At 36.7% G+C, this 20,950-nt stretch overlaps 1 protein-coding gene across 4 annotated transcripts in view; it reads left to right on the top strand.

Annotated features, from left to right (window-relative positions):
- COP1 (COP1 E3 ubiquitin ligase) overlaps positions 1-20,950 on the top strand; it is a 259,112-nt gene that overhangs the window by 75,196 nt on the left and 162,966 nt on the right. For all 4 annotated transcript variants that reach the window (XR_007148125.1, XM_047840424.1, XM_047840423.1 and 1 more), the window contains exons 7-9: positions 215-274; positions 1,673-1,749; positions 13,807-13,864. Coding sequence is in view for 3 of the 4 variants with exons in the window: in XM_047840424.1 (XP_047696380.1) it covers positions 215-274; positions 1,673-1,749; positions 13,807-13,864 (195 nt within the window). In the remaining variant the exon portion in view is untranslated. The remainder of the gene's footprint in view (positions 1-214; positions 275-1,672; positions 1,750-13,806; positions 13,865-20,950) is intronic.

Genomic DNA, 20,950 nt, shown 5'->3' with positions numbered 1-20,950 from the left:
TACAGAATTGTGTTTTCTTAATTATTAAGTCTCTACATTTACTTTTTAACATGGAACTTTCAGCTCTTTTTGTCTGCGATTTTTCATCCCTGCAATCCCTATTAGTGCTCAGTTTTCTAGGAATTATTTTCCAAATGTGAAGTTATTTTATGATCGTGGTGATGCCAGTGTGGTTTGGTTTAGGCTTTTTTCCCCCTCTCTCTTTTGTCTGCAGCAACTGGAACAGATCCAGAAGGAGCTGAGTGTTTTGGAAGAGGATATTAAAAGAGTGGAAGTAAGAGATCAAGAATTTCTCACATCTCTAGCAATTTTCAGTTTCATGAAATTGTCTCTTTTCCTTTAAATTACTGCATTGAATTTATGGGATTTGTTTTCATTATATCGAAAGTAACAGATGTTACTTTAGTTTTAATTCACAGTGCATTTTTAAAGAAAAAGCATTCTGAACACTTTATGATAAAATGTGTTCTAAATTTGTTTTCACTGTTTTATTGCCATAATTATTCTTGGGTAGATTGAAAAAAAATAATTTTCTTGGTATGCTATCATAGTAACTTAACTCCCACAAAACCCTCGGTTATTATTAAAATGATGTCACAATTTTTTTCTTTTATTAAGTAAATAATTCTTTATGTATCTACCGTGTTAAGGTTGATTTACAAAGAGTTAGGAGAACACAGGAACAATAGTTAGGCATTTATAGTATAATACAGTTTACTTATGGAAATCCATCGGAGGACCTTTTGGAGGGTCATAGGCTATTATGTGACGTTATTTTCTGCAGCTACATTTACAGTTAGTGTATGTTTTAAATTGTTCACATGTGTTGTAATTTTCTTTTGCTGATATGTAGAACATGTGAAATGATCTTGAGTTTAATATTTTGTGGAAATTCAGTATCCCACGTGACATTCCTAACTTGTTACTCCTATATTTATGTCCCTTGCTTGGCTGCATGATTGAACTGAGCTTGGATTACACAGAAGTAATTCTGTCAGATTATGTATCTTTAGTGGCATTTTGAAATTTGCTGCTTTTACGTTAATCAAAAGAGCACATAATAAAAGGCCTGGTTGTTGGTATGAGTTAGAGGTACATAACTTATGCAATAATAGTTAATTAGGAGTCTTCTTCCTCTGAGTTAATGAGTCACAATTTAAGTCATTATTTTAAAAAGCTAGTATTTGAGTCAAGAGGACAGTTACTTAATATTTGCAGGGGTATTTTTATAGTAGGCACATCCTATTTTTCTCTACTTCAGAGAGCTGAACCTAATGATCCAGTTACCATACTGTCATGTGTATCTTAATATTAATCAGTAGATTCTCACTTGGATTAATGATTAGCTTGTTCACTGTTCACATCGTATACTGTACATCTCATCTGAAATATTTGCATTTGACCATTTCTACATTTGGTGACTTCATTTGGCGTGAACAATATTTATTAAAGACTTTCTAGTTCTTTAAGAATGTGTACCATACAAAGGCTATCTGTTAACTCTTTAAATATTCTTTTGTACTCTGCGGAGAGGAAGTTTTGAGAAATTTGGATGTTGAGACAAAATGGACTAGTAAAACCTGGGATTGGAAAGGAATATGATATATCTCATTTTGATTTACACTTCTTCTGTTTGGAGTGTCTCCTATAACTCAGATAATTGTGCTTTCAGGAAATGAGCGGCTTGTACTCTCCTGTCAGTGAGGATAGCACAGTGCCTCAATTTGAAGCTCCTTCTCCATCACACAGGTACAAAGCTTCAAACTTGTAATTACTTAGGATTTATGTTGCAAAATGCACATATGGTAGTAGTCCTTGGAAGCCTTTTCTGTGTAATGTACAAAACCCCTGAGAAATTACTTTTGGTCACGATGTAGAAATGAGATTCAGATGGCCCATCTGTTTCTTTAATGCTTTGAATTTTCATGCCATGAATAGTTAGTAGAATAAAGTAATATTATGAATTCACTGTTGGATTAAAAGTTTGGTGAATTTCTTGAAATAATAGTAGCTTTAAATATCTTGTAAATTAAAATCAGATGACCTTAACAATCTATAATTGAAATGGTAGGTAATATTAGAGAAAAAGTTATAAAGTAAAACCTTGGGCTTTTCCCCTGACCTGTTGAATTTTCTTGGGCACATCACTTTCCCCAGATTGAAAATGAGGGCATTAAATCTGTTATTTAGATCTCCCTGGTATTTTCTTCATAACACTGCATTGTTAATTTGTCTTTTCTTCTATATGCTGTATGAGACCAGGGATTGTATTGGTTTTGCTTGTGATGGTTTCCCTAGGTTATAGAGTGGCAGTAGTGACTGGCCTCATTCAGTAAGTATTTGTGAAATATAGTAAATGTCACTGGTTCCTTCTAGCTCTAAAGTTCTAGTGGATGAAATATGTACTACCTGAAATTTGAATTTGAACTTTTTTGCTTGAATTGTTCAAAGGAAGAGCAATTTTACATGTTTTTAACTTGCCAGTCCATTTAGGATAATGGTCCAGTGGAAGCTTTTCAGACGGATAGTTACAGGATAACACGTGGGTTATCAGGCTGTTCCGTGCCAGTATGAGAGATTACACTACCCTTCAAAACCTCTGTCAGTTCAGGAAAACTCTATATCTGATTTGGTATGATAGGCAGGGGAAAGGGGCACAAGGAATGTTCTAATGAACGAAGGTTCCTGGGGTATTTGATATTTTCCTCATTAACCATTTGTGGAGAATCCTTGTGAGCTCACGTTGATTCTGGAGTCACTTTAGCTGTGTTATTCAACTTTTTTTTCTTTATATTTTATTTTCTTTAAAACACTTGGGAATGACTCATTCTGTGGGATATTGTTATCATTAAGTTTAATGTTCACTTTCTGAAATATATGGGATCTTTGTCAACGGAATATTACGTGAGTGTATGCAGGTAAGCAAAAATTGTCATCTCACAAAATATTCACTAGTAAATTGACAATTCCCATTGTCCTCTCTTGTTTAATAGTAGTGTTTCTTTTTATTGTGTCCATGTGTTTATTATTCAGTTTCTTACAGATGGGTTTTATTAACATGTGACAATATAGTATTACATTCATTTAATGGGCTCTCTTTATTGAATGCCTCCAATACGCTGGGCACTGTTCTCGCTGTTGGGAGTATGTTGACAGACTCCCTGCCCTTTATTGGAGTTTACCTTTTGGTAGGTGTCTGTGTGAGATTGGGAGAGATACCAAACAAGCAAATACATGATGTAGTAATAGTACAAAGCATATAAGTAGTACCTTAGGAAGAAAAACTAGGCACATTATGGGTTGGCAACAGGATTCTATGTCAGTTTGTATAGTCTGGCTTCTCCGGGGAGGCAGTATTTAAGCTGACACATGAATGAGGTGTAAATATGATAGAAAGTCATGAGAGAGTTTTGAGCAGGAACTGATTTAGATTTTAAAATTTTTTCTGGGGTACCCATGTGGAGGATGGAGGAGAGACTGTATCGGCCCTGCCATTGGAATTGTGGTATAAAGTTAGGAAGCAAATAACAGTCTAGAAGAGAGGAGGTGGTGCCTTGGATTAGGATTTATTTTTTTGGATTATTTTAGTGGATGAAGAGATGAGAAGTGGTTGTATTATAAAATAAACTAGCAGATCTTATAAAAGATACAGGGTTTCGTGAAGTCTGTGAAAACTTTGTTGGAGAACTGCTAAAATCCTATGCATTATGCAAAGCTGTTGTCAAATGAGGTTCTGGCAGAGTTAACCTGCTTAACAGTTGAAGAAGGGAAACAGATGTAAACGTAATAATTTCTTCAAAAGAGTGTTTTGGTATTTTCTTACAAGTAATTTGAATATTAAGGTTTGAAAGAGGCATTTGGGAAAAATGATGTAGCCCTTAACTACTCTTGGGAAATGATCCTTCAGATTGAGATGGGAAATTAAACATGATGGAAAGAATGTTATGTTATACTATCAACATTTGAATTTTTTTTTATTTTTAGGAAATAGCATGTAGTTCCAATTATTATAACTTTCTTCCCCCATAATTATTAGCTGCATTACTTAAGTTTTTTTAATGTTTGTTTATTTTTGAGAGAGAGAGAGAGAGAGAGACAGAGAGAGAGACAGAGAGAAAGAGACAGAATCTGAAGCAGGCTCCAGGCTCTGAGCTGTCAGCCTGGAGCCCGACGTGGGCTTGAACTTGGGAACCGTGAGATCATGACCTAGGCCGAAGTTGGATGCCCAACCAACTGAGCCACCTAGGCACCCCATATTAGCTTTATTATTTAAATGCCAGACAGTTTTTGTTTTATTCCTCACTGTAATGTGTTTGGTTTCTTTTAAAGCAGGTTTGCCTTAAAAGCCGTTTTGTAGATTCATTTATTTTCTTCTTCTATTTCTTTTTTGTTTTAAATTTTTTTAATGTTTATTTATTTTTGAGAAACAGAGAGAAATAGAGCATGAGTGGGGGGAGGAGCAGAGAGAGAAGGAGACACAGAATCTGAGGCAGGCTCCAGGCTCTGAGCTGTCAGTACAAAGCCTGTTGCGGGGCTCAAACTCATGAACTGTGAGATCATGACCTAAGCTGAAGTCAGATGCTTAACTGAGTGAGCCACCCAGGTGCTCCTCATTTATTTTCTTCTGTAATGAGTACCTCTTTATGTGTTGGGTCATTGAATCCCCTGCATAGATTCTAAGTTAATGATTAGCTAATGTAGTTAAAATGAAAGGAAAAATAAAAGACACACAAGAGTATTCTGCAGCCCCACTTCCCCCAGGATTTTATCTTTTATATACCATGATTAGCTGTAATTTTCATATCCTGTGTATTCTCTTTCTGCTGCTTTGTTTAGACCCTCAATATCACATGGAGTCTAGTAGTGGTCTTCTAACTATCCTCCTCCAGAGTATTGCCAGAAATCTGGTCGTGTTTCTTTCCTACTTAAAATCCTTCAGTGGCTTTCCACTGCATGTAAGTTGGTTTAGATCCAACTCTTTTGCATGGACTTCCATAATTTGTGTGTGTGTGTGTGTGTGTGTGTGTGTGTGTGTGTGATTTAAGAATCGAATTTAAGTCCCCAAACAAGATGTTAAAATATCTTTGCTTATACCTGTTCCTTTTGCCTAGAAACTTCGGGTTCCTCTCTTAAATAGCTCCTCTTTTCCAACCCCTCCTCCCCAAGAATCCAACCAAGGGTGAACTCTTATCTTTTCTTTTTTGATATAGTATTTCCCTAAAGACTGACAGGGGAGAAAGGAAGGGAGAAATAGAATTAAACACTTCAGAAAAACCCATTTCTGCTTACTTTATTCTTGCTTCTGTGCTATGTGTACTAGTTTTTCTGTTTCCCATGCTGTGTTGTAATTTTGTGATTATTGAGTTTTTCTTATACTTCTTTATTTGTATTTGAGCACTTATACATAATAGGATGTAAACTATGTTTTTGAATAAGTATGTATTTAACCTAGGATGTTATTTAATTTTCATTAGTTTGTGAGATTTTGATTGAAGCATGAGGTTTAGTATACTTAATAAGTAAACTAACATAATCTTCAAAAAAAACCCCAAAGCTATCAGCCAAGCTTCATTAGGGTGGGTTTGGGGAGGGGGATGAGTGTGTGATCTTTCTTTGATAAATAGGTTATGGTTTTTAAAAAAATAGTTTTAAGCCTTCATCCATTACAAATTTCTCTTACTAGAATTAGTTTAAGCTTAAGATTGCTGTTCTCAGGGCCTTTTCAATTCTGCTTTGGATTATGAGGAAGAAAGTCTCCACAGTTCCCAGTGAACTATAGTTTACACTTATTGTTACATATCTGTGTGTGTCAAATTATGAGTGAACTAGAGAATGATAGGCAAGCGCAGTCTCTCTTACCTGTTGCCAAATGGGATTGGTCCTTTTATCTGATAGTATCATTGTGAGTGAATATATAGTAATCCATTTTTATAGAGGATTATTAATATATGAGGCATTTTTAACTTTTTAGTTCAAACTTTACTAAAATGAAACGTTTCTGTTAAGATTTTCTTGTCAGTGACAGTGATGATTTTTATGTTTATCTTTTATTTCTGAGAGAGCACAGGCATGGTGGGATGGGCACAGAGAGGGGGACAGAGGATTTGAAGTGGGTTCCGCGCCGATAGCGGTGAGCCCATTGTGGTGCTGGAACTCACAAACCATGAGATCATGACCTGAGCCAAAGTTGGATGCTCAATCGACTGAGCCACCCAGGCATCCTGATGGATGTTTAGATTAAAACATTCTTAGACCAAAAAAATCTAATATCTAAAATTTAGATTTTAAGTCCTCTCTGAAACCATTACCAGTAATTTTGCTTGTAAATTTTTACAAATTTCTTCTTTCACGTAGAAATTCTAGAATTCTACGATTTCTACATAGAAATTCTAGAATTCTACAATTTCTACCATAGAAATAATTGTCTCACAATCGGTTTGTTGTCTTTAAGCAAGTATTTCAGAATTGTCAATTATTATTTTTTTTTAATTTTTTTTTTCAACGTTTTTTATTTATTTTTGGGACAGAGAGAGACAGAGCATGAATGGGGGAGGGGCAGAGAGAGAGGGAGACACAGAATCGGAAACAGGCTCCAGTCTCCGAGCCATCAGCCCAGAGCCCGACGCGGGGCTCGAACTCACAGACCGCGAGATCGTGACCTGGCTAAAGTCGGACGCTTAACCGACTGCGCCACCCAGGCGCCCCAAGAATTGTCAATTATTAGTTTCTTACCTCTGTGTTTTCAGAACTCCAGATAACATTGTTTGAAGATGATGTATTAGTTTAAGCTTCTCTGTTTGCTTAGGGTAGATATGCTGTAATATGATCCAGAGAGTCATTGGAGTTAAATTTGCCAAATAACTTTTGCTTTCTTATGATAAAATAGTAAATATATTATAAATATTTACAGTAAATAAAATTTTTCTGGCCTAGATTCTCCAATCTTTAAAATGCCTTACCCATAAGAGACTTCCTATTGATCACAAATTTAATTCATTTTTTTAAAAAGACACATTTATAAGTTTAAAATTTGAATTGTTTATTAAGATTTTCTGTGTATAAAAGAGGGAGGTTTATAAATAAAATAGAGATAAGACCTTTATACCTTTTATTTAACTTTTTTTATCAGATATTTTTGAGACTTACCTTTTATTTGTGTTTCCATCGTTTTTGACAAAGGTCCAGATGAATCAAAATGTAGGTATAATAGGAAGGAAAAGCAAGGGGTCACTTTATCAATGTAGAATTATTTATTATCAAGAATATATATGTAGGGTAGTGAATTTCTATGTTTTATATTTTGTATATACCTGGTGAATTTGTATATTTTATAATTTGATCGAGTAAACTAATGAAACTAAAGGAATATGATGTTTCATAATGGCTCTGGACTAGGTTAAGAAATTCTTCTTTAGGGGGCCCCTGGGTGGCTTAGTCGGTTAAGCATCTAACTCTGGATTTTGGCTCAGGTCATGATCTCACAGTTGGTGAATTTGAGCCCCACAGCCATCTCTGCACTGACGGAGTGGAGCCTGCTTGGAATTCCTCTTTCCTCCTCTCCCTCCTTGCTCCTCCTCCTTCTCTCAAAATAAACGTAAAAAAAATAATTTCTTTAGCTCCCCTGCATCAGTGAGAGATTATATTTACCTTTAGTCATTAAAAAAAATGTGAGGGTGGTGGTGGTGGGTGGTGGTTTGAGATGGCTCTTTGGTTTAGTAGATGAAAATGGACCCACAATTCTTATTCTTGTGTGTCAGGTCTTTGGCTGGATTATGACTAGGGCTGTGTTAACGGATCCTTCTTCACATACTGATGCTTAAGTTCTTGGTACTTTTTGATAATTATTATTGGTTCAATTGCTTTATTTTACTTGGGGAGATAACTTGTTTAAAATATAGAAATTGAAATGCTTTTATGGTCAAGGCTAACTCTGATCCTTAGAGTTTTGTCTCTATTATATATTTGAAAAATTTTCCCTACATAAACCTACAGTTTTTATTTAGCCTTTATTTCCTTTATCCAAAAGGGGAATTGTAACAATATAGGAAATTCTCCACACATTTTTCTGTATCTCGAAGGTTAGGTGGATCTTAAGAAATCTCTGCTGTACCTGCATTGAGCACTTTTGAACATAAATGATGGTGTGGCTGTTTTTTAGTGAAGTTTCTATATGGTGTGGGAGAAATAGTAAAACCAGTTGATTGTTTTATTGTTCTGAGTAGTGAGGAGTTACTTGCCTTACACTGATGCTATACTATGCAAAGGAGTTGAAATTGAAGTCCTAGGAGATGAGGGACATTAAAGAATCTTACAGAATTTTCAACTTGATTTAAAACAAAAAGAAAGACAAAACACAGAAAACAAACTTCCTTGGCAATAATGTAGCGGGTACTCTTCATACATCTGCCATTTCTCATTAAATTGATAGGTAATAGAGAAGTAGCAAGTTATGAAGACCTTTTCTGAAACTGCACTTTCTTTATTTAGAATGTTTGAAGAATTTATTCTTCAGTCACTCAGGCAGTTTTGGAGGCCATATGACACATACGTAAAACTCTGCTTTAGTCCCTAGGGGTATAGTTGTGACTAAAACAGACCCTAGAACTCTGCTCTGATGGTTACATAGCTTTAGGATGAAAAATAAGTTCTGCTGGCACATTAATTATTCTGCTTAAAATATGTAAATAAGACTTTTCGATTCCAAGATTTAAAATAACCAAAATGCTTTTAACTCTAAAACTTTAGTAATTACATTTGATTTGTTGGCTTTTCAGGATTAAAAAAAACACCTTTGAGTTCTTATTACTAAACTGTAATTTGTCACCACTTGATGAAGATGTTAATAGTCCATTCCAACTCTGAAATGTAAGGTGTGGCTACACCAAATTTCAGTGTGTGTAAGCATCCACCAAGACTCTTATTTGTAATGTAGAGTTTTGAACCCTATCCCCAAATCTGATCATTAGGTCTGAGGTAGATCCCAGAGATTTAAATGCAGGTGTGGGGGGTTCATACTTTAAAAGTATGTAAATATTGGTTTAGTAGATAGTGAACATGTCTGTATTACTGATATGTATTTAAATAAATCTTTAAATCAGATAGGATTTTTTCATAAGAGGAAGCTCAAATATTCAACACTAAAATTTTATATTCTTAGCTTATTTCATCTTTTGTGGAGGATAAGGCAAAGATTTGTTTTACTCTCAAGTCTGTACAGTTATATATCCTTTTATAACGACTTAAGAACACCTGAAGTCAAAGCAAGATGAAACAAATAACCCACCTGAAATCGAGTTTCTGGACTTGGAGAGCCAGGAAAATTAAAATTAAATGTTTGGGCAGGAAACAAATTATTGGTTGATTCCATTCATATACTGTGATTGCATCCTCTTGCTGATGGCTTTTTTGTCCTGTCAGATTAGTCCTAGAGGAAACTTTTCACCCCTTTGATTATTATAGATATACCTTGGTTCTGGAGGTCTGGAATGGGAGAGGCTGGGAAGACTAAAAGAATATATGGTAACCCTGTTTTACATATAAAGATAACTGTATATAAGCATAAAATTTTATGTGCTGTTACCATTTTCCATTTCTGCTGTTTACTGTCTCTCCACTACCCAAGTCCTAGCCTGTTTTTCCCACTCTCCAGACCCTCTACTTTGAATCTATTGTTGCTTTCCTTGCTTTTAAAGCCTTTTCTGAGGTTATTTCAGATAACTGGGTTTTTGTAACACTTAAGACTTGTGGTACCTGTATCATCTGACAATGAAAAATTTCTCCTGTGTGAATTATAACTAAATTGTAAACTATTTCCCCTCACTGGAAAATAGTAGTAGAATATAAAGTAGTTAAACACAGCACTTAGCCTAACACACTGGGACTTTCGCTAGTTTTAGTGGCAAATCAGTCTTGTCAGTCTTCTTTTTTTGAGCTTGCTCTTTTGTTTTTGAAATTCTACCAAGCAAGTAGAATTCCAGAGGCAGCAAAGCAATAGATTCAGACCTGTGCTTTCAGATATTTTCTGTTATACTTGCTTTTTACATCTGTCAATAGTAAGTTTTTCCCTGAGGAAACTCTTCTTACCAAGAAAATTTTAAAATGAATTGCACTTTTGCTTTTGTTTTTTTAACTTTAGGAATAATTATGGAGCTACAGACATTTTAAAAGGCAGTATAAGCATTAGGTTCATACAGTCCCCCTATGCACTGTGTAACTATAACACTTCCTAATCAACTACAATTTAAAAGGCACAATTAATAAGGGTATTGGGGTATTTATTTATTTATTTATGAAGAGAGAGAGAGAGAGAGAGAGAGAGAGAGAGAGAGCGAACGAGCAGGGGAGGGGCAGAGAGAGGGGGACAGAGGATCCGAAGTGGGCTCTGTGCTGACAGCAGAGAACCTGATGCGGGTCTTGAACCCACAACCATGAGATCATGACCTGAGCCGAAGGCAGACAGACGCTTAACCAGCTGAGCCACCCAGGTGCCCCTGGGAATGTTCTTTAATTTTAGAGAGAGCACAAGCAGGGAAAGGGGGCAGAGGGAGGGGGAGAGAGAGAGAATCTTAAGCAGGCGCCGTGCTCGACAAGAGCCTGATGCAGGACTGGACCCCACTAGCCTGGGATAATGACCTGAGCTGAAATCAAGAGTTGGACGCTCAACTGACTGAGCCACCCAGGCACCTTGAAAATGTTTTTGGAGTTCTGAAATATTCCAGTAACTTCTGTTCTTTGAAGAACAAACTGAATTTCTTTTTTTTTTCCTCAGAGGCCATAGATGTGTACTCAGGAACCCAGTAGTTTTATTACTGAGCTAACGTTACATTTCTCAAATAAACCCAAGCTGTGTGATGTATAGGTTCCCCAAACTTTTTTGGAAGCCTTTGGAGTCAGAAGCGTTTCAGTATTTAGTATTCTGTCTGTCACCTACCCCCTGCCCCCATATAATTATTACATAATACTAATGGAGGAGTAAGAGGCAGTTCCACATAATCAAGCACATTAATATTTTAGCATTGAAGCATGAATGTTCGTGGGGAGTGAAATGAGGTCAGATCTGTTTAGGGAAGGTTTTACCTTCAAATAAGTCACAAAAAGTATTGCATTTATTTGATTTTTAGAGTTCTAGGTTTTAGGAATTTGAGTTTTATATAATCCTTTTGAGCCCAATATTTTTATTTGTTTATTTTGAGAGAGAGAACGGGAAGGCAGAGAGAGAGAGGGGGAGAGAGAATCCCAAGCAAGCTCCATGCTGTCAGCACAGGACCGACGTGGGGCCTGATCCCATGAATCTTGATATCAAGAGTTGGGCATTTAACCAACTGAGCCACCCAGGTGCCCCTGTACACACACATATTTTAAAGAGAAGTATTAAAGAAGTTTCTTTTGCAGATTCGTCTGTTACAGTCCAGCATGTAGCAATAAATTTTTTCTGGTGAATGAGATCTATAGAAAATAAATTTCAGACTTTTCAGTCATTATTAATAAAATACCACTTTAAGCTTATTAATTTGAAATCTTTTACAAATTTATTTTTATTGAAAATTTTTTAAGTTTATTTTTTTTTGAGAGAGATTGAGAGAGAGAGAGAGAGAGAGAGAGAGAGAGAGAGAGAGACAGACAGTGTGAATGGGGGAGGGGCAGAGAGAGGGAGAGAATCCCAAGCAGGCTCCATGCTGCCAGCGCAGAGCCCCACATGGGGCTTGAAACTGTGAAACCGTGAAATCATGACCTGAACTGAAACCAAGAGTTGGACACTTAACCAACTGAGCCACCCAGGCACCCCTACAAATTGATTTTTAAATATATATTTGACATGTAGTCAAATATAGTTATCTCACTATACACACTGATATGTCAGTATCATTATTCAGGCTTGCAGTCAAAGAAATCTGAATTATAATACCATAAAAAACATCTAGAAATTGTTCTGTTGACCTCTAAATATGCAGCTACATAATTTTGTTAATGTTTATACAAATGCTAAGGGGTTAGATTTCATTAGTAAAAGGAACAGAGAGATTTTGAATACGTGTTTCCTCATGTTTAGCCCTGGATGGAGTACACTAAAAGTAGCGGATGCTCTTTTCTTACCAGTGCATGGCTCTGTGCAAGGACGGTGATCACTGGTTATATTTCATCAGAAGAAACCCATTACATTAATTTGTAGTGTAAATGCTTTGAAGACCTTCTTATATAATTGAGCCTTCCTGTAGGAACAGTTAAGGGTATGAGGGATTAAGATTGTTTTGTTTTTTTTCTTTAAGACTACCGTGAAGACAGTTCCATGTGATTTATTGTATTTTTTTAAAGTGTGAGACTGTTTGACTAATTTTGTATTAATAGAGGGAAAAATTTATTGAATGTTTATCATTTTTCTGGCTTTATCCTGAGAACATTCGTATTTAAACCTCACACCTCTCTGCAGTCTCCTTCTTATTTTAATAGGTGGAGAAACTAGTGGACAGATAAGGCCTTTCGTAAATTGCCCACAGTCATTTAACAAACCCACTCTCTGCCCTTAAGCATGCCTCTCATTTTGGGGCACCTGGGTGACTCAGTTGGTTGAGCATCTGACTTCAGCTCAGGTCATGATCTCACGGTTCATGAGTTCGAGCTCTGCATCACGCTCTGTGCTGACAGCTCAGAGCCTGGAGCCTGCTTCGGATTCTGTGTCTCCCTCTCTCTGCCCCTTGCCTGCACGCGCTCTGTCTCTCTCTCAAAAATAAACATTAAAAAAAATTAAAGAAAAAAAGAATGCCTCTCATAACTTTTGAGGTCGTTTGAATACTAAGGTAAATAATGATTTTGTGTATTTGTGTAGAGAGACCCGTCTTAATCACTACCTTCACTTGCTTAAATTTCATTAGGGTAGGCAAGAATATAAACATTTTTTATAGTAGTATTAGGGAAGAAGAGTTTTTTTAAATGTAAATAACTGGTTGATCATGGTTGATATATGTTTTGCCATTTTCAGGTGTTAATGAACACCTATGAACATAGGCTAGTTTATTTAAAGATCAGAAGTATGTAGGAGTGATGATGTGAAAAGACAAATGGTAAGATAGAACTAATACAAAGAAAAAGATAGTTTTAGAGGTTTTTGTAGGATTAGGTAGGAACATGCACAGAGGTTATAACCAAATAAAAAGAACTGATGCAGAAAGCATGATGTTTTGATCGGGGTAGAGAAAACTAGTGTATAGGTTTTGGACTGTGAGAAAAAGAGTATTGGTATTTTACAACTTATTCCATTCCTTTGGTAATTTTCTTTCCTGTAAGATGATTATCCTAACATTTGGGACCTGGATGGGACTCTAGATAATCTAGAGATAGCTCACCCCCCACTCATCTCACTTTGCAGATGAGGAAGCGCAGAGGTTATAAAGTATGTGTTTGAGGGTGCGTAGCTCTTCAGGGGCATAACAGGATCTCTTCACTGTAACTTTAATTGCTTGCTTGTGTTCTTTTCCTGATGTTCCATACAACCTATGAACCTATCCGAAAATGAAGTGGAAGCAAATACCTTTGGGTATACACCTGTTTTGTGATTATTCCTTATTGACATTCTTTCACAGTGTGTTTGTTTAAGTGGTCGGGTCAAGGGGTAAATTGTTTATATTTCCTGATGTTTGGTTTATGGGTTATGCACTTATTTGATATCTAATTAAGTTGTTGGCAATAAGTATTTTCTTTCCTTAGAAAGAAGAAATATTGGATTTAGATATGATATATTTTAGATTTACCTTTTCTGTTGATAGAATAATGTAAACACTGAAATCATATTTTTCTCTCTTCATTTTGCAGTAGTATTATTGATTCCACAGAATTCAACCAACCTCCTGGTTTCAGTGGCAGTTCTCAGGTAAATGATGCATTTAACAGTTTGTTTTAGTGGTACAATGACTATAATCACCTGAGTTGTAAAATCATAGATTAGTTTCCTGGAATGTCCTGACACAAACACAGCTGTTTTGAATGCTGTGGCATCGATTAGGATTTGGATACCTCTGATGCATAAATAGCTGTTTATGTGCTCATCAGTGATGAGTTAAACATTTTTTAAAATTCAGTGGTTGTAACATCAGACCTTGAGAGGAGGGAAGTACTGTAAGAGGAAATTATGAATAATCAGCACATTGTTTCTCTCTGGGATAAGATAGTTATATCTGTTGATGAGTTACTCATTATGTTGAAATGTTAAGGCTTTCTGTGGAAAGTGAAGTACATATTTGAGTAAACTGGACTTCAGCTTCACCTCTTCTAATTAGTTGTATGATTATTTTGACTTTTATTCTCTCCATCTGTAATTTGGGGATGCTGATATTTGTCAAATCTAATTTTGACAAATCTAATTTTGACAAAAAAGCTTTTTATGTTGAAATAATTTCATACTTGGAGAAAAGTGACCAAAATAATAAAAGGAATTCCTTTGTATCCTTTATCCAGATTATCCAAATGTTAACATTTGATTACATTTCTTTTCTCATTCTCTTTTGTTTATGTAAACATAATTTTCTTTCTCTGTGTTGTTTGAGAAAGGTACATTCATAATGATCCTTTACCTCTAAATACTTCAGTGTGTATGTCCTTAAAAACAAGGGTATTGTCTTATGTAATCACAATATAATTTTAAAATACAAAGAGTTAACATAGATATAATGCTATCATCTAATCCCTGTATCTTACTCAGATTTTTCAAATTGTCCTGATACTATCCTTCATAGGAAAAGGGAAACATTGAGGTGTTTTTAAATGCATGTTCATTTGGGGCACATGGGTGGCTCAGTTGGTTAAGCATCTGACTGTTGGTTTTGGCTCAGGTCATGATTTCATGGTTGGTGAGTTTGAGACCCGCATCAGGCTCTGTGCTGACAGGGCAGAGACTGCTTGGGATTCTCTCTCTCCTTCTTTCTCTGCCCCTCCCCCACACTCTCGTGCTCTCTCTCTCTCTCTCTCAAAAATAAATAAACTTACATAAAATTATAAATGCATGTTCATTTGTATATTCACTTTATGTATAGCGTGGTGTTTTGTTTTTGTTTTTTTTTAAATCAAAGTGGAAAAAAAATTCTTTTGGATCATGCCGCTTTTGTTTGTGTTTTCCTTTTCCCACTACTTAGATAACCACCTCTTTCATGGTTAGTTGGTGTAACTACTTTGCACGTCCTGTGTTCTCTTCAAATGCATGCATGTATTTGGCCTGTTCTTTTATTTTTTTGAATAGTAAGTTCATAGATTGTTTTGCATCTATTCTTTTTTTTAAAGTTTATTTTAAGAGAAAGAGAGCACATGATCAGGGGAGGGGAGAGAGAGAGGGAGGGAGGGAGAAGAGAGAATCCCAAGCAGGTTCTGCACTGTTCAGCACAGGGCTTGATCCCACAAACTGTGAGATCAGGACCTGAGCTGAAATCAAGAGTCAGGCTCTTAACCTACTGAGCCACCCAGGTGCCCTGGTTTGTGTCTATTTCTCCCTCCCTCCCTCCCTCCCTCCCTTCCTTCCTTCCTTCCTTCCTTCCTTCCTTCCTTTTAATTCTTTAAAAAATGTCTATTTTTGAGTGACAGAGAGAGAGAGAGCACGAGTGGGGGAGAGGCAGAGAGGGAGACACAGAATCCGAAGCAGGCTCCAGGCTCTGAGCTGTCAGCACAGAGCCTGATGTGGGGCTAGAACCCATGAACCATGAGATTATGACCTGAGCCAAAATCAGCTGCTGAACCGACTGAGCCACCCAGGTGCCCCTGCATTTGTTACTGAACAGCCATGAAAACACTAGATCTGGTTATTTTTATAAGACATAATGGGATATATCAGGAGATATTTTAAAGTATTAAGTTGAAATATACCTTAAAAACTTGAGAGGGAACAGCAGTCTCTGAATCTGGAAACAGGCTTTGCATTCACAGTGAACCTTTATGTTTTCCTTTTGAGTATAATCTCACAAAACATCAACCTGAGATATATCCACTCTGTGATTGTGATGAGAGAAAAAAGAAGATTACTTCATAAACTAAGCACATACAAAAACAAAGTCACTGTGTAAGCCACAAGAAATACCAAAGACACCTCTGTTCCAGCTAATTTGAGCAATTTCTGTTGGTTTACTAATTACTATTTTAGTTTTACTGTGGCCTTCTGTTCTTCTAGGTAAGATTTATTAAGATGGTCAGTCACAGGGGTGCCTGAGTGGCTCAGTTGGTTAAGCATCTGACTTCGGCTCAGATCATGATCTCATGGTCTGTGAGTTGGAGCCCCGCATCGGGCTCTGTGATGACAGCTCAGAGCCTGGAGCCTGTTTCAGATTCTGTGTCTCCCTCTCTCTGCCCCTCCCTTGTTCATGCTCTGTATCTGTCTCAAAAATAAACATTTTAAAAAAACAAAAAAAGACGGTCAGTCACAGATTTATTCCCACTTTTGACAGTATTCAATCCAGAGCCCTTCCCCAAACACTTGACATGAGCCTGTATTTTGTAAGTTGTCCCTTACCCATAATGTGCTGTATTCTTAGTCGTAGTGAGTAATAAATAAAACTTGTTCAACTAAAGGTGTGTGTTTCTATTAGTCTTTGGCTGCTGAGTATTAACAGTCTCTTCATAGAGGAACAAGAAAAGGTTTGCTAGTATTGCCATTTACATAATATTTGTTTAGAATTTCTAGCAGTGAGCTAGAAAGAATAGAAGTTGAATCTGGGTGGAAAAGAAAAGCAGGCAGAATAGTGTTTTCTTTTATTTTTTTAATTTTTAGAGCAGCACTTTCCTCATGTAATAAAGGAAACCTCTGGTTTGAGATAGTACACTGAGCCAGTCAACCAACATGTTAATATGTCTCTAACCTTCACTCACAAGAAATCCCATTGACCTATGACTATCCTCACCCTGCAAACTTATAAGGAATTTATAGAGGATTAACAAAACCACTTAGGAAGGCTGCCTAACATGAGTCACAATGTGCAGAATAAAAGTGTGCCTAAGGATGACAAAGGCTGGGTCTCCCAGAAGACTCCAGCCTTAGCCGCTGCTGGAGGACGGGGAAGTGTTGAGGAGGAATCCTACTAGCATTTGTGGGATAGAATGGATTGGACATATTGTGCTGAAGGTCTCCCCTTCATTTATAGCTATACTCTTCAGAAGAGACAGACCTAAAGCAAATTGACACAAAATGGATTGAAAGTAGAGGAATAGTTGAGGATAAGCATGGCAAATGTAAGGATTCTAAAGAATATAGCGAAACTAAAACTAAAGCAACCACAAGTGAACGAGAAGTGTATACTGGAAGAGGACTCAGGGAAGGAAGCATGAAAGACACATACAATTTTTCACCCAAGTAAAAGGTATAGTTCCCCAATGTCGTAGTAATTTGTGTGACATACTATAAGCATTGGAGTTTATACAAAGCAAAATTTGTTACAATTTTTTGAAAATTGATTAAAATTTAAACACAGTGGGAGATTTTGAAGTATACCTAAAGAATTCATTAAAGCAGTAATATTAGTCATTATGTAACACTTATTTTGTACTTAACTATTCATGGACATTAAAGTGCTTTACATGTATTAACCACTTAAATTTTCAGAACTTAACCTGTGTGATAAGTATTATTACTATAATTTTTATTGAGGAGGAAACTGGGGCACAGGGAGGTTAAGGAGGTTGCCCAGGACAATATAACTAGTAAGAGATTTTAACCTAGGCATTATGGCTTCAGAGCCTGTGATTTTAAAACTCATTTATTCAACCAACAGTTTTTTTTTTTTTTGTTTTTTGTTTTTGTTGTTTGTAGTACCTGCTATTTACTAGGCATTGATTACAGGCTCTGGGGATACATTATTGAACAAACATAACACCAAGATCCCTACTGTAACCAGGCTTCCAATCTAGTTGGAGAGATAGGAATAGTAATAAAAGTTAGACTGCCTTTTTTTTTATATTTATTTAATGTCTATTTATTTTGAGAGACACAGAGTACGAGAGGGGGTGGGGCAGAGAAAGAGGGAGACACAGAATCCGAAGCAGGCTCCAGGCTCCGAGCTGTCAGCACGGAGCCTGATCTGGGGCTCGAACTCATGAACCGTGAGATCATGCCCTGAGCTGAAGTTGGCCACTTAACCAGCTGGGCTACCCACGCGCCCCAGAAGTAGACTACCTTTAAACAAAGTGGAGGTGCGGGAGCAAGCCCATGTGAGTATCTCTGGGATTCCCAAGTTATAGGCAAAGGCTTAACAAGTAAATGAGCCCTAAAGTAGGAGCATGCCTGACATAGTTTAGATTTCCCTTGTAGCTGAAGAGAAGTAGTCAAGGGGGAGAAAAGTAGAAATGAGATAAAACTTAACAGAGGCCACTTGGTGTATGACTTTCTTAGGCCATTATAAAGACTCGGGACTTTTTTTTTTGTTTGTTTGTTTTGTTTTTTTTTGAGTGAGATCAACTTAAGCTTGGTTTAATAGGTACTTGTTTCACTTTATACTTTGCATCAGAGGGTATATATACATTATTGATAGTGGTCTCGGACCATTTAGAAAAATGGATTGATTCTAAAACAAGATAAATTGTGTCATCTGTATTCTCTGAATCAGAACCCCAAGTAAAGAAATTATGTAGACAGATAATCGGGAAGAGAGGAAACTAAACTCCTCTGAATACCTTTGTGTTCAAGAGTAGTTCCAGATGCTGCTACAAGCAATCCAAAAAGTAATGGTAGTGAAAACACTGCATATCAAAATTTATGAAATGTGGTCAGAATTGTCCTCAAGAATTTGTGTCATTAAATGGATTCACTTTTAGATGAAAATGAAAACTTATGAACTAGACATTCAACTCGAAGCTGGGAAAATCTTAAGGTGTTGACTGTAGAGGGACAAATAAAGAGCTCATACAAAATGTTTCAATATGTAATTGAAATTGATTTATAACATGTAGTAGATTAATTCAGACAGTGCTTATACATACTAGTAAAAATGAGTGTTTAAAAAAATTTTTTTTAAATGTTCATTTATTTTTGAGAGAGTGCGTGAGCAGGAGAGGGGCAGAGAGAGAGGGAGACACAGAATCCGAAACAGGCTCTCTGCTCTGATGCTCTGAGCTGTCCGTACAGAGTCTGATGAGGGGCTTAAACTACCGAACTGTCAGATCATGACCTGAGCCGAAGTTGGATGTTTAATCAACTGAGCCACCTGGTGTCCCAGTCAAAAATGAGTCTCAAGGAAATACAGATTTTTCAAGAAAAGTTAAAAATGTTGAAAAAGATTAAAGCAATTGTAGAACAATTTGAATAGACCAGTTGCCATAACTATTAATTTAATGTGATTCCATAAGAATCTCCAGAATATTTTTTAAGAGTGCAGAGAGTATGGACAACTGACTTTAAAGTATATTAGGATGAGTGATTTGGGGGTGTAATAATCACAAGGGCATTTACCCAATAAGTTATTAAAATGTATTCTAAGACTGCTGTAATGAAAAGGACACAATAAAATTTAAAATACAACTAAAAGGTAATTAGGAATTTCGCTGTGCTTATGCAGATGAGGGAAAGTGGGGATTAAGTAAATAGTGTTGTGATAGCCAAGAAATCATTTGTGGAAAATCACTTGTTGTGAGAGTCTAGATCAGCTAAATAATGATATAAATAATAATAGGACTATAGAAATGGAGAAAGAAGCCAGTGTGTTGAATAAAGAAATTGAATAATAAACAAAAATTTAAAAAACTGGGAAAGGTATTATAGGTATGATGGATAATTGGTTTATTGCTTCAAAATAAAGCTTTTCTACCCATTTCATCTTTTTGATAAAAGCTACAAACCTGGTAAAAGAAAATGGTAAAAAAAAAAAAGTGAAATTTGAATTTCACATATGAAATAATATTTACCTTCCCAAATAAAGCAAACTATGAAGTAATAGAAGGGTTCCAAAGGAGTCTCCTAACAGATGTGGCTCAGCGTTTTTTTTTTTTTTTTTTTTTTTTTTTTTTTTTAAATTTTTTTTTCAACATTTGTATTTATTTTTGGGACAGAGAGAGACAGAGCATGAACGGGGGAGGGGCAGAGAGAGAGGGAGACACAGAATCGGAAACAGGCTCCAGGCTCCGAGCCATCAGCCCAGAGCCTGACGCGGGGCTCGAACTCACGGACCGCAAGATCGTGACCTGGCTGAAGTCGGACGCTTAACCGACTGCGCCACCCAGGCGCCCCTGTTTTTTGTTTTTAGTTTATTTATTTATTTTTGAGAGGAGAGAGTGAGAGTGGTAGAGGGGCAGGCTCGTTTCCATGTTATTTTGACCATTATATCTCCTCCTCCATTTTTCCATGATATCTCCTCCTCCTCGGTCTCCTCCTCCTCCTCCTCCTCGGTCTCCTCCTTCTCCTCCCATCTCCTCCTCCTCTTTCTTCTTTCTTCTTTGAGAGCGAGTATGAGCTGGGGGGGGGGGGGTGGCATGTAGAGAGAGAGGGGGACAGAGGATGAGAAACAGGCTCCATGCTGACAGCAGATAGCCCAGTGTGGGGCTCCAACTCAGAGACTGTGAGATTCTGACCTGAGCTGAAATCATGAGTTGATTGAGTGGATATAAACGTGGTAAAATTTAATTATTTTGTAGTTTAGTAAATGTGGCCATTTTCATTTAGAGGTAGTCTAGATAAACATAAGTGATGAACATTTCCTTTTGATTTTTAGCCATATTTATATCCTGCCTGAAATCATGAGTGACCCCAGGTCCAGTCTTCTTTATCCTTCCACACTGGGTCACACAGGAACTGCTTTGTCTCCAGCTTTAGAACCAGTACTGGCTTGTGTCTCAAGCACCCGAGTAACAGGAAATCCAAACTTGGCTTGTGGTCAGGATCTCTTATTTTAAGTTACTCACATAGGCAATGCATTCTGGTTGTATGACCAGCCTTTAAGGGCTTCACTGAAACCAAGTGCAAATCATAACTTCATTTGTTATTACTAAACAGTGC

Source organism: Prionailurus viverrinus, chromosome F1, assembly GCF_022837055.1.
Source record: "Prionailurus viverrinus isolate Anna chromosome F1, UM_Priviv_1.0, whole genome shotgun sequence".
In the NCBI taxonomy this organism is placed as follows: Eukaryota; Metazoa; Chordata; class Mammalia; order Carnivora; family Felidae; genus Prionailurus; species Prionailurus viverrinus.
Note: the sequence above shows the minus strand (reverse complement) of the source record. Positions and strands in the feature narration are given on the sequence as shown.